The sequence below is a fragment of the Podarcis filfolensis genome (genome assembly GCF_964270895.1).
Source record: "Podarcis filfolensis genome assembly, chromosome: 16".
NCBI classification, from domain to species: Eukaryota; Metazoa; Chordata; class Lepidosauria; order Squamata; family Lacertidae; genus Podarcis; species Podarcis filfolensis.
In genome coordinates, this window is record NC_139620.1 from 16,318,355 (window position 1) to 16,332,385 (window position 14,031).

At 48.2% G+C, this 14,031-nt stretch overlaps 1 protein-coding gene across 1 annotated transcript in view; it reads right to left on the bottom strand.

The window, feature by feature from the left end:
• Positions 1-415: 415 nt before the first annotated feature.
• The window catches only part of NECTIN4 (nectin cell adhesion molecule 4), an 85,786-nt gene continuing 72,170 nt past the window's right edge, over positions 416-14,031 (bottom strand). The window contains exons 6-10 of the mRNA XM_083589388.1: positions 11,657-11,808; positions 10,765-10,912; positions 9,895-9,973; positions 7,762-7,923; positions 416-6,750 (exon numbers count right to left, since the gene is read on the bottom strand). Coding sequence (XP_083445514.1) covers positions 6,478-6,750; positions 7,762-7,923; positions 9,895-9,973; positions 10,765-10,912; positions 11,657-11,808 — 814 coding nt within the window. The 3' untranslated portion in view covers positions 416-6,477. The remainder of the gene's footprint in view (positions 6,751-7,761; positions 7,924-9,894; positions 9,974-10,764; positions 10,913-11,656; positions 11,809-14,031) is intronic.

A 14,031-nucleotide genomic window follows, 5' to 3' on the forward strand; every position in this document is an offset into this window, starting at 1 on the left:
GGGGGGGTGGGGCTGCCCTCCTCCGCTCCACTCTCCCAATTAACCTCTGTCTCCAGGATCCAGCCTCTGACATCACCCCTAAGTTTCCATTATGGGCCCTGAAATCTGAGGGTCTGGGATGTTCCTGACCAGGTAACCCTACACACTGGCAAAGCTTCCCTGTAAATTTGGCCAGTCATTTTTTAATGCAGTTTATGCTAGTGGACATCATTACATCTTGTGGTGGTGAATCCCATAATTATGAGTTGATGCACATTCTTTGGCCTGAAATTGTACACCTGATCCATTTCCTTGGGTGGTTTACTAATTTTCTAGGATTATGAGAGAAGAATAGGAAAACTCTCCCTGACCACTTTTGCCAAACCAGGCAAAAATCTGTAAAGATTTACAAATCCATCCAACAACACACAAGTCCTGGGGTGCCAAAGGTGCAATTTATTTACAACAGCAGAAGTGCATGTAAGAGCGCCCCAAAGTCCCTTCCTATACACAGAAAGACACTTGCATAATATTTCTCTATATATATCTATACACACACACACACATTCACAGGCATCCATTGCTAGGGATTTTATATACACATTTACAGATTATACAAGGACCTCAAGGGTCCTAGAAGCAGATGACACAGCCATTTCCTAAAATTCTTTCTTAAAAAAAAAAGACAACCAAGAAATCATAATAATACATGTAAAAGGCCGTAAAAGAGAGTCATATAAATTCACTTTGGAAGCGCCTTATCCTTATGGGTGCAGAATAAATGCATCCTCTTCGGGACTGAGGCAGTGGGCACGAAATTTGGGCACAGCCCCTGCTGGTGGAGAACAATTAAAACAAAAGAGGGGTTGGGCCACCTGAATTCCCTGTATTGCTCTGAGGTAGATCAAGATGTCTAGCAACTTGACTGTTTGGAGTTTGACCACCCAAGGTTCACTCAAAACCCTATTCAACTTCAAAGCTCACTGAGCTTGGTGTCCCTGGACATATTGTAGTTTATCAGTTTTGGCCTACCTTGCTGGGGTCCTGTTACAGTTGGTCAGCTGGTTAAAGAAATGGTAGTTCATTTGGACCGCAGTCCTAAACGCACATTACAAAGGAGTAAGCACAGTTAAAACAAAATGCTGTGTTGGTTGGGGCTGGTGGGAGATGGAGTTCAAAAGATCTGGAAGTTATCAGATTGTGGTAAAGGCTGAACTATAAACTGGCTTAATAGTCAATTTCTTCCCAGGAAGCTATAATTCCATGGTGGTGCAGACACACAACTCTTAATATTCCCAGTGTTCAGTCATGAGTGCTATTGCTTATGTACCCTAAAGGACTGGGATCCCAAAAACAGTCCAGTGAGGACTGAGTGTGACCATGGAGGTTTTTTTTCCTTGAGGGGGAGTGCAGAAAACATGGAGGAGAAATGGAATGGAGGAAGGTACAGCTTGGCTGGCTGGGATAATGAACAGGAGCGCTCACACAGCAACATTTTGGGTTGAATCCAGCGCAAGTCATGCTAAGAGTATACCCAATGAAATTAATGGACATGACTAACATGGGTCCATTAATTTAAATGGACCTACTTTGAGTAGAACTTAGCTGAATACAACCCTTTATTTCCAGTCCCACTTGTAGATCTTCTAAACAGGAAATTCTGAAGGCCCACATCAACCCACAGTTTCTTGGGTTCTCTGCAGGCAGGCATGATGGCTAAAGTGGTATTAAACCTAAGTTTGTGGTGCAGACTTGGTTGCCATTTTAGGTGGCCCAGGCCAGGCCACAATCAGCTTTTGGAGAAAAACTGGACGGATGAATAGATAGGGAACAGATAAATCAAACAGACATATAGATATATACATACATACATATGAGAGATGCACATACGGTATAAGGGATCTGGATGTAAATATATCAAGAGATCCCTATTCTATCTTTGTTCTAAAACTTTTGGTAAAGTCTATTTATAGTTATTTGTGCAAGAAAAGCTCCATTTTGGAGTGTGCGAGGAATTCCATACCAAAATTAGCTTCTGCCCCCTTTCCTGGGTTTATGACCTTCCTGTCAAAAAGGATGTTGGATAAACCAAAGCATAATAAAGACTTGTGTCCAGAGACTTCAGGACCAGATGGGTGACAAACCTTTGAGAACCAACATAAATCTCTTGTAAACAAATGCTCTGTTCATCATTTTGTAAAGGAACGGCTTCAATTAGAGGTCTCTTTGACCACTAGATTAGAGAAAAGTTGCATAGCCTGGCAGATTTGCAGGCATGTCTTAATTGTGGTGATAATTGCTCTGCGTTATGAAATTCTCTGACTCGGTAACTCTGATGTCATTTTGTGACTGGATCTTTTAGGGTAGGTTTGTGGCCTCTTGGGGAAAAACACCACCACTCTTCTCAGTTTGTATAGTTGCAGTGTCTCAGAGTTTGACATTTCTGAAACTACAGGGTTCTTGCCTTAAGAGCCTCCAGGAGATGGAGTAGACTATCAGAAGCGGCTGAATCACGTGGAAAGGCAACTCATGGCTTGGGTATGAAACGTTTGCCTTTAGCTGCACTCTCCTGTCCACGAGGCTCCACTCTGACTCATCACGCCCAGGTAGCCTCCTCCCCAGAACCTACAGGTGCTCTGTTAGATTTCATCCTCTCAAAAACCAGACTCCACCCCTAACCTGCCGTTGAGCTTCTAAACCCCTTCCTCTGCGTCTTGGGGTCTGAGCCTCAGGAGAGCGGTGGCAACCATCCCAGCTTGCTTTCTCCTTCCAAGTTAAGAGCTGCCTTTTGGGATATCAAGAATAGCTGCAATGAGACATTACAACGCCATACTGACAAAATATTACACTAACACCAGGGGGGTGGGCTTGGCCCAAGAGCCTGCGCCAGACCCCTTAAACTGCATTTTATGGCAAATGCAACTACCTTTATTGCTATAAAATGCAGCTGAAGCACTAAAGTGTGGCATGGCTAGGCACTACGGAGGCTTTTGAGGGCAACCGTGCTTGTCATCCAAAGTGTGCTCTTAGTAGATTTGGCCCACTTTATTGCTTCTTGTTCAGCGCAGCTAACACCTTATTTCATTCATATAACCATATTATCCTTCCAACAAACTCGTTAGGTTAGGGCTAAGGGTGACTGGCCCAAGGTCATCTTTTGAGCTTCACAGCTGACTGCTCTGAACTTGGATCTCCCTGGTCCTAGTCCAACACTCTAATCACTATTATTTAATTTCATAAAATTTATATGCCACTTGATAGTTTAAAAAACACTCTCAAAGTGGTTTGCTGCATCACTGACTATATCACTGTATCACTTATTATTATTAATCTTTCCTTTCTTTTGTAGTGAAATAATCCCCAAGACATGCAGAACAGGAAGCAATAAAATACAAAGAGGAAGCTTTTAACGAATGCTGTAGGGGCTCCTTGCCATCCCAGAAGGATCTCAGTGTACTGCATCAGGGGCACATTCCCACCATTTAGTGCTATGATACCACTTTAAACACTCCTGGATTCCCTCCCAAAGGAATTCTGGGAACTGTGAAGGTCGCTGAGATTTGTTAGGATGTCACTATTGCCCTCACAGGACTACAGTTCCCAAAGTTCCCTGTGAGGAGGGATTGATTGTTCAAACCAGGGCTTTTTCCCCAGCTGGAACTTACTGGAGCCCAGTTCCTCTGAGGTGGGTGCCATTGCAATTACAAGAGAACAAGGTGAGTTCTGGCACCTCTTTTCCTAGAAAAACAGTGCTGGTTAAAACATTCTGGAAATCATGGCTTTGGGGGAGGAATAGGGGTCTCCTAACGACTCTCAGCACTTTTAATGAACTACAGCTCCCAGAATTCTTTAGGGAAGCTATGAGTATTTGAAGTGGTACCATAGAGCTTTAAATGTATGGTGCGAATGTGGCCTAGGTGTTGTGTTGGAGCCTTCATTTTAGTTTGACTTCCCACTAATTGCAAAAAAGCAACATTTCAGCTCACCCAGGGTAAGCCAGAAGCTCCTATGCTAAGACTATGTTTTATGTGATCATTTTTCTTAATGTACGTTTTTACTCCTGGCACGGGATACGGGGCACCTTCGTGGAACAAAACTTTAGGTATGCAAAGCTACCCTTAGCTGCCATCTGCTTCCGCAGAACTTTTCACAGAGGCGACACCCAAGGCATGGGCATAGCCAAGTGGGGGCAGGGAGTGGAAGCTGCCTAAATCAGTAAAAATCAATAAAAATACATAGCAAACTGAGGTTCTCTCCCCGCCCACAAAAATCCTGGCTATGCCCATAACCCAAAGTACCTTGAAATGGTGTTTGCTAACATAAAGCGGCCGGCTTCTGACTCAGTATGACCTCCTTGCAGTCTGCAGCACATGGATGTTGTTCAAAAGCACCAGCAACATATCTCCCCATTTACTAGTGTGTACACAGTCTGGGGGATTTGAGGCTGTCCCCATTGGGCAAAAACAAAAACCACAAACAAGGACCTGGTATGCTTTTGCATAGACTGGGAAATGGCAGAGATGTGACTGCTGCATTGCAGGGGTTTGGACTAGATGATCCTTGGGATCCCTTCCAACCCTTCAGTTCTACGGTTCTACATGTTGGAACTGCTTGAGTCAGAAAGGCCAAGGCTTGGTTCCTACAGCCTCACCGCCTAATTAAACTTAGCACGTGTATGACACCATTTGAGCGCTCAGAAAAACCTCACACACATTATTTCGTATCACACCAATCCAGTAAGGTAGAACAGTATTATTATCCCCACGCTGTAAACCAATGAGTCCAGGGGCTGGTATAGTGATTCAGCATCTGCCTAATGCTCTCTGGTGGCAGCGCTCACAATTTGCATGTGTGAATGGGGCTATATCAGATCTAGAACTAACTTTGTGTCCTGGCAAGCACAACCCTTTTCCTGAGGAGACACTTCAAACATTTGGCTTGAGTCCTTGTGGGATAATCAGACGCCCAGTGGGGGAACACGGAGAAGCACGTGTGCTTTCATGCGTGTGCAGACATGCACCCCTCGGGGCCAGCTCAGCCATCTGTGACACCTTGTTTGATGGCTTCAGCAGCGGATGATTTTTTTTGGGGGGGGGGGTGTTGAACCAGCCATAAATCTCCACCATGGGAATTTTGTGACACCCCTCGCTCCCCCTGCCCCAAACAAACGCACAGTAGCTCCAATGCAAAAAAAGGTTTTCAAAGGCACCAGTTGACTTGTTCAGCTGTGACCCCTTGAGAGATGAATAGCCTAGGGGTTATATGCACATGTGAAACGGACTTAAGGGAGGGGATGAGAGAGAGAGCGAATATGATACATTGCACAAAACTTCCAACCTTCTATGACTGTGGATATACAAAGGGCAACGAGACCCACAATCCCCCTTTCCCCCTTCACCACCCAGGATGCAAGGATAAATCCCGAAAAATGTCCTGGCATTTCACTGTTCCCCGTTCCATGGTGCTGGCAAGTCCTGCTGTCTTCCTGCTTCAGAAACAGCCAGTTTTGGTCTGCGTAGCTTGCACGAGTGGCAGGGGGTTTGCCCTAGTGAAAACCGATCTCCAGGTGGTCGCACTGGAAGTAGTGGCACAACCCACCCCAGTGGGATAGGGCTGGCCAGATGTTTCATCTGCCAAACCGGAGCTGTAGCCGCCGGAATCCTTTGCATTCATGTACAAGTTGCGTTTTGGATGGGGCTGGGTGAAAAAGCGTGCGTCTCTGTCATCCCCGCAGGAATCGTATCAAGGACTGGGGAGGGTGGAATCCTGCCCACAGGCATCTCCCAAGCAGGGAATCTCCCTCGCAGGGCTCCCCTGAGGCCCGCCGGGATTCCTTGTCTCTGTGCCTACATTCAGTCTTTGGGAAGCTAGCCTTTCCCTTTCAAGGTAATAATAATTATATAAAATAAAAACAATGATTTTATTGCTTGCCTCGGCAAGGCTTTGGGGAGCTTCTGTCCGTAACCGCAGGGGGCCACAAACGTTCAACTAATAATAATAATAATATTAACAACAATAATTAGAGGGGGGGAGGCACAAAAGTTTCATAGTTCTGTCCCTGAGCCAAGATAAATGCGCCGCTGCCCGGTGGCATCCTCAGAATTGCTTGCCCTGTATGTGTAGCCTCAAAACATTTTTAAAAAACACGACACAAAAACGCAGGCCAGGCAATGTCACCGTCCCGCCAAAGTCAGAAAAGACATGGGGTGGGGGAAGCTTTCCCAATTTCCGAACCGGCTGTTGATCCACCCCACTGGGAATGAGTTGGTTCCCTCCTCGAGTGGACGGAGCAAGAGAAGACCATGGCCAGGATTCCCGGGGAAGAAGAACGGGGTGGTGAGGCCTGCGGAGATCTCCAAGGGCAGCTGCATGGCGGCCGGGTGGCTCAGAAGGAGGTGACAGCCTTGGCTCCCTCGCCCAAGGGAGGCTCCGGCAGGCCATTGGGAAGTGGGTTCAGTGCTCTGTCGGGTCCTGGGGCTCCGTGGCAGGGGGCAAAGGTCACACCAGGTGTCCCCGGCCATTGATGTAGATGCCGTTGGAGGTGGGCTTCGCCCGGAGGGTGCCGTTCTCTTGGACAAAGTGGGTCATGGCTTGCTTGATGTTCTTCTCACTGTCCCGCTGCTCCTCTTCCTCCTGCTCCTTCTCCTCTTTCTCCTTCTCTGTCTGGTCCTCCTGGACAGGAGTGGGGGGTGGCGGGGGGAGCTCTGTCTGCGTCTCAATCTCCCGCACCGTCGACAAGGTGGAGTAGCTACGTCCTTCGGCCTCCTCGCTCTGAGCAGGAGAGAGAAGCAGGGTGTCATATATTTCTCCCATACACACACACACTGCTTTTTTTCTGGGGGGACGGAGGGGTACACATACCCCTAAACATTTTGTTAATCTTTGTACTTTTGTCCATTTACTGTATTTCCCCCCCCATAAAATGGTGATTTTCTTGAGTCAAAATGAGAGTACCCCAAACATACATATTTTTTAGAAAAAAGCTCTATCATCTATCTATCTATCTATCTATCTATCTATCTATCGCAACAAAGTGGTTTACAACAAAAATACATGACACCAGACAATGAAAACCATATTTAAAAAGTTAAGATTTTTTATCTTTTAATTCGCTTTAAGTCTATTGCTGTTTTAACTTTTCAGAAGTCTTAAATGGTTGTTGGCTATTTTTCTTGCTAATAATTTTTTTATTTCTGAATTTATTTCTATTTGTTTTCAATCCAATAAAAGCCTCATTGTAACAATGCCAAATTATAATACCATTAAAAAATGCTACTCATTCAAAAGACAAATTATACAATATAGGTGCCGCCCCCCATGTGCTGCAATTGATGGTTTGATGATTTACTATACTTCAGCATTCCAAAATACCAAAGCCTTAGACCGCAGCTGTATTCATTTTATTGTCGCTGTTGATTTTCCTTAGAGATAACTTTCTTGTTTTGATCTTTTTTTGCAAACCACTTTGAGGATTTTTGCAGTCAAGTGGTGGATAGATTATTTGCAATAAATAATATATAGATCGACTGTTGTGGCAAGATGTGCTCTTAACTGCCTGCATAGGCCTGGCAGAATAGAATTGTTTCCAGCAGGTGTATCATGCTCCAGATAGCCAGGGACTGGCTGGGCAAAGAGCAGCGGTGGGAGACACCAACCAGGGAAGCCCCAGAGGAGGAAGGCTCAGAGCCCGGGGATTGGTGGTGGGACACGGAGGAGAGGTCAAAGGGGGGAGACTGGGAGGAGGTGCTGGATACTGAAAGGACAACAGGGTTTGGTGCTCACCATGACAGAGCAGAGGCTGGTTTCACGCAGGCTGTCTGCCCGGAAGCTGCCCTGCCGGCTGTCCCGGCAGAGGCTGTCGGCTCGCAGGCTCTCCCGGCAAAGGCTGTCCCCACGGAAGCTGCCTTGCCGGCTCTCTGACCTCAAGGGAAGGTTTTCTTCCATCTGAAAACAAACGAGGGCATGAGGAAGGGATGGTGAAGAGATGGTAACAGGGAAGTGAAACTTGCAGCGCTTGTTAAAAGTTGCCCACTCCACAATTAAGCCACTCATTCTCTCTCCCCTACCATGCAGGGTTGTTGTGAGGTGGAAATGTGTGGAGGGGGGAGAATGAAGCCACATCTGCCCCCTCGAGCCCCTTGCAGGCAGTGGCGTAGCGTGGGGGGTGCAGGGGGGGCCGGCCGCACCGGGCGCAACATCTGGGGTTAGGGCAAATCCATGGGTTAGGGGGCGCAAATCCACGGGTTAGGGGGCGCAAATCCATGGGTTAGGGGGCGCAAATTACTTGCCTTGCCCCAGGTGCTGACAACCCACGCTACGCCACTGCTTGCAGGCATATAAGGCAGGGTGTAAGAGTCATATATAGATATTACTGAGCTCTGATTTGGTTCTCAAATCATGCCGCCTGAGCTCTGGAGAACCTGGGGACTGACTGTGTGCAAAGCCTGCTGGGGGAAGCCAATGGTTCATCTAGTTCAATATCCTGCACTCGCAGTGGACAAGCAGACTCCATCCACCATGGGGAACCCGCAAGCAGGATCCGAGCCCAAGAGCAGCACTCTCCCCTCCTGTGGTTTCCAGCAACTGGTATTCAGAAGCACTACTGCCTCTAGAGACACAGCATAGCCACCGTGGCCTCTAGCCATTGATAGGCTCCTTCTCTATGAATCTGCCTCCCTTACGGCCATCCAAAGGGATTCTTTAGCTGCGATTCCTGCATTGCAGGGAGTTGGACTAGATGACCCTTCTCTATGACTCGATAAGTTGGTGGCCATCGCTGCCTCCTATGGAAGCGAGTTCCATAGTTTAACTAAGCGCTGCATGAAGAAGTCATTTTTTTAAAAAAACATGTCCTGAATCTTCAGTTTCACTGGATGCCCACGAGTTGTAGCGTTATGATGAAAGAGGGAGAAAATCTTTTCTCTCTCCCCTTCCTCCATGCCGTGCATGATTTCATAAACTTTCATTGTGTCGCCTCTTCCCCCCGCCCCACCTGTAAGCCCCAAATGCTGGAAGCTTTCTTTGTAGGGGAGCAACAGCTCCATCCCCTGGATCATTTTTGTTGCCCTTTTTCTGAACCTTTCTTGCAACTCTGCAATATCCCTTTTGAGTTGAGGCAACCACAAGCTTTTCCCAGGTCAGAGAAGGTGGCTTCAAGTAAGATCTGAGCTCTCATATTTAGAAAGGTGGCTTGTGTGCGTGTTTACGTTATTCCACTTGCTCCCTCTAGAGGGTGCTGAAGGACTTCCATGGGCTCAGCTCTGCAGCAAAGGAACAGGGGGAAAAGAGGCTTCAAAGTTCTATCAACTGCAGGCTTTTCATCACTTACCTTTCCTCTGTTCTTTCCAGGCACCGTGTGTGCTTTAAAGCTCTGTGTCTGAGCGCCTTTTTTTTCCTTTTGCACTGGAGCAAAAACCCTCCCTTTAAAGCTGAATCGGAGCAAACGGAAAACCCAGATTGATGTTTGCCCCAAATGAGCAAAACACTCAGACATGGAGCTCTAAAGCTCAGAGTTGTGTGGGGAAGCCCTGCCACGAGCCATGGATAAATGGGCGCCTCCAAGTTCAGAGGCAGTCTACCTGTGCAGACCAGGATGGTGTCTGAGCCTCCCAGAGCCATCTGGCCAACTGTATGGGACTTGAGATGCCCAGATCAAGCAAAGCATTTCCTTCAGCGGTGGAGGTTTTTGAACAAAGGTTGGATAGCTTATCAGGGATTCTTTAGCTGGGATTCCTGCATTCATTGCAAGGGGCTGGACTAGTTGACCCTTATGTTCCCTTCCAACCCTACAGTTCTATGAAAGGAGAGGGGGCTCTCTATCCCCACCCACTTCCTCTCCATGCAAAAGCCCAGTCTGTGCCTTCTTATCCCTGCCCAGCCAACCCACAGGGACCCCCACACTCTCTTTACCCTCACCTGATTCCGGGTGTCAGTGCTGTGGCTGGAGTGGAGGCGCCGGATGGAGTTCTCCCTGGTCAGGGTCAGCTCTTCTTCGCTGCCGGACACAAGGAGGAGGAGAAGCCAGGTGAGACAGCTATTTCCCCCCTTGCCCTCTGCCTAACAGGAATATCTCACTGCGCGCCAAGGCACCAGATGTGGCACCAGGGTGCATCTTAGTTTGGCCAGAAGGTTCACCGTTCAAATTAATTTAATGAAGCCCATAACAACTTAGCTCCAGGGTGCCTTAGGCACAGCCTGAACCCAGAGAGCCCAGCTCAGCCCCTGAGATTATCTGCAGAAGCCCTGAGCTGGCAGGGCTCATTTGACAATGACGAGAAACCAAGCCTTTGGTGTAGTTGGCCTGGTCCTATGGGACACTCCGCCACTAGAGATTCAGCAAGGTGTGATTCCCAGAACGCAACCCCTGCGTAGGTTGTATGACATCAGGGGTGGGGTAGGCAAGCATGTGGCTGGACCAAAGGGCACTGACAAGCCCCGATGATCAACTGATTGCCAGGGCTTGCACGCCTCTGTACGAGGTGCTTTGCAAGCCCCAACCATCAGCTGATTGTCCATACAGGCGTCATCGTGATGCCAAGTGATTGGCAGGTGGGTGTCCCCACTCACCTGTGAAACTTAGCCCACAGTGTGGGGGGGCGAAGGTAAGAATCCAGCCCACTAGCCAAATCTAGTTCCTTAGTCCGGCTCAAAACGTAACAGGGGGACCAAAGTGATTACGGTTGGCATCAGAGAAGAGGGCTAATAACACCAAAACGATGTCATGTGAAGTGCTAGATGACACTTTGGGTCTCTTCCAATTCTATGGTTCTATCCCCATTTGCTTACTATTTCTCAGTGATGCGTTTGGTCTTTCTCTTGTGGTAGCAAGTCATGAGTATGACCACGAGGACCAGCAAGCCAAGCAGTACTACAGAGATAAGTCCTGCCCCAATCATGGAGATGGAGACCACGTCCACCTGCTTGGCCCGGTTGCCTGTTGGGAGAGACAAGAAAAGAGAGGTGAGTAGGCCATGGCAGTGATGCATGAAGGCCACGTTGAGCTTCTCTGCATGGGACTGGAAGAAACCCACAAATCACCCCCTTGCCCAAAGTCCTACAGCACCAGTTCCCCTGAAGGACAGATCTTTAGAGAGTTACAGAAGGAGTGGCTTCCTTACAAGGAGAGGCAAAATTCTCCTATGGCTGCCAGGTGAGAGAGGAGGGAAGGCAAGCCCTTTTATCCCCCCACCACACATCGGGGGGGGGGGGAGGACCTAGTCCCCTATCTTCTCCCCTATATCAAATTCTGAGGAAACAAAAAAATGTGTGTGTACAGCTAGTGGTAGGCACAGCACTGATTGGCTAGAAATGGGCACGTCACCAACCCTCAACACTGGAGCAGGTTTCTTTTAAGTTTTTAAAAAATATTTTACTTTTAAAAGAAACATTGAAACGAGTGTTTACAGAGGTATGATTCCCAGAGTGGTTTAACAGTCAATCCCTCTTCCCAGGGAATTCTGAGAACTGTAGGTTTTGTTAGGGGAATAGAGGCCTCCTAATTACTCTCAGTACCCTTCATGAATGACAGCTCCCAAAACTGTTTGGGGGAAGCCATGGCGGTTTAAAGCAGTGCCCTAGTGCTTGAAAGCTATGGTGTGAATGTGGCCTGGTTTGTTGTCTAGCATAGACAAGCCAAATCAGCTCTGCTGCCCGTTTCTGAGCTGTCCCAGAATGGTACCTTTTATGCTGATGGTCGTCTCAGCCTCCTTGGTTGCAAAGCCATTGGCCACCTGGCAAACATAGACGCCTCCATCTTCAGAGTTAAGGGGTCTCTGGAAGAGCAGGGTGTCCCCCTTGATTTTCACTCCACTGGGGAGGGGGTCATTGAGCCTGGGCAGAGAGAGGAGACCAAGTCAGGAAGGGGTAGGGAAAACATCTTTATCTCTGCGGAGCCAGATTATTGCTGGGTCTTCTTTTGACACCTAGAGTTTTACCAGTGCCTTGAACTCAACTGCTCAAGACGTGTAGCACCCACTAAGTCACAGAGAGGTGCCTATTCATCACCTCCCAAACGGGCGTCTCACACACACACACACACACACACACACACACACACACTGCTGCATCATTTGATGAAAGATGACCTGGTCTTGTGTTATCTAGCAGTCAGTATTCAGAAGCATTGCTGCCTCTCTGGCTGTAGAGGCAGAGCTGAGCCACTGTGGCTAGGAGCCATCGCCAGCCTGTTCCATGAACTTGTCCAAACTTCTTTCAATCCACCCAATTTGTCCAAACTTCTTTTAATCCATCCAAGTTGGTGAGCCATTACTGTCTCCTGTGGGAGCCATTTCCGTGGTTTAACTAGGCGTTGCATAAAGAACATTCTGTGATCTGTCCTGAACCATTCATGGGATGTCCTCAATTTCTATTCATTCAATCAATCAATCAATTGCATTTATATCCCAGCCTTTTCTCTAAGGAGCTTGAGGTGGCATACATGGCTCTCCCCCTCCTCATTTATTCCCCACAACAACTCTGTGAGGATATGTTAGGCAGAGAGGCCACGACTGGCCCAAGGTCACCCGGTGGACTTCATGGCCAAGTGAAGATTTGAACCCCGGTCTCCCAAGTTCTAGTCCAACACTCCAACCACCACACCACGTACTCTCTGAACTCAGAGCCGTGTATGTACATTTTCTAGAAGAAGAGTTTGGATTTGATATCCCGCTTTATCACTACCCTAAGGAATCTCAAAGCGGCTAACATTCTCCTTTCCCTTCCTCCCCCACAACAAACACTCTGTGAGGTGAGTGGGGCTGAGAGACTTCAGAGAAGTGTGACTAGCCCAAGGTCACCCAGCAACTGCATGTGGAGGAGCGGGGAATCGAACCCTGTTCACCAGATTATGAGTCCACTGCTCTTAACCACTACACCATACTGGCTCTCTACTCCAGATTTATTTATCTATTGCATTTCTATACACCCTTCTTCTCCAAGGACCTCAAGGTGATATACATGGCTCTCCCCCTCCTCATTTAATCCCCACAACAACCCTATGAGGTGGGTTAGGCTGAGAGGCAGCAGCTGGCCCAAGATCACACCCAGTGAGTTTCATGGCTGAATGGGGATTTGAAGCAGTTTTATGCTGAAAGGGGAAGGGAAAAGTGTAATTTCCTACACTTCCATCGTGTCGCCTCTTCCTCACCTTTTCTCTTAAAAACATTGCAAGTATGTCCCTATTTTCGGCTGCAGGGTGTCAAGAGGGCCTTCGCCAGAGGGAGAGGCACCGCCCCAAAGACGCCTCGCAAGAGGAAAAGAGGAATGGCAAGGGCCAGGAACTCCTGAACCAGATGCTCTCGCCCTTTCTGCCGCTTCCCCGCCTCAGCAACATGTCCAGGCTCGTGAGGGGAGGTGTGGGGCACAAGGGGAGGGGGGGCAGGGACGAGGAGGGCGGGGTCAGCCATGACATCATGAACAATAGGTGCTGAAATCAAAGGGATCCCTTCCCTTTTCCCACGGGTCTCTTGCATAGCTGAGCTGGGTGCCGGAGCGTGTCCAGACAGCACCCCAAACTCTGCACAGAGATTCGGCAAAGCGTCTGAGCCGGCGAGCGGAGCCCAGCTGAGGCAACAGCGCCGTGCCCTTCCCAACCCGCACGCACACGCAACAGACACATATGCACATGTGGGGAAGACATCTGCATGTGGGGAAAGAGCGAGGACATATGTGCACTGCGCATGGGTACATCAATAGGAGACTCTTGTCCACACACACACACATGCGTTTAACAGTGTTTGCAAAGGGCAAAACTTTTCTCCTTTCCTTTAGCTCCTTCCCCCCCCACCGCCTTTTAAATTTATCGATTTGTTCACAGCAAACGTGACAAAAGGAAAGAAAACAAAGAATCAACATTTTAACCCAGATGTTTTTAACCTTTTTGAGTCCATACGGTTCCCTTGACCAATTACATTCTTTCTGTGGCACCCCTGTGGGGCTCAGGAGCCCAGTTATGGACAGCTTCACACCCCATTTTGAACACCCTCCCTTGTGGAGTGTTCCCTCAGCCTCCTCTCTTCTCCCTTCTCCTTGGGAGTCTTCTGGGCAGCTGCTGCT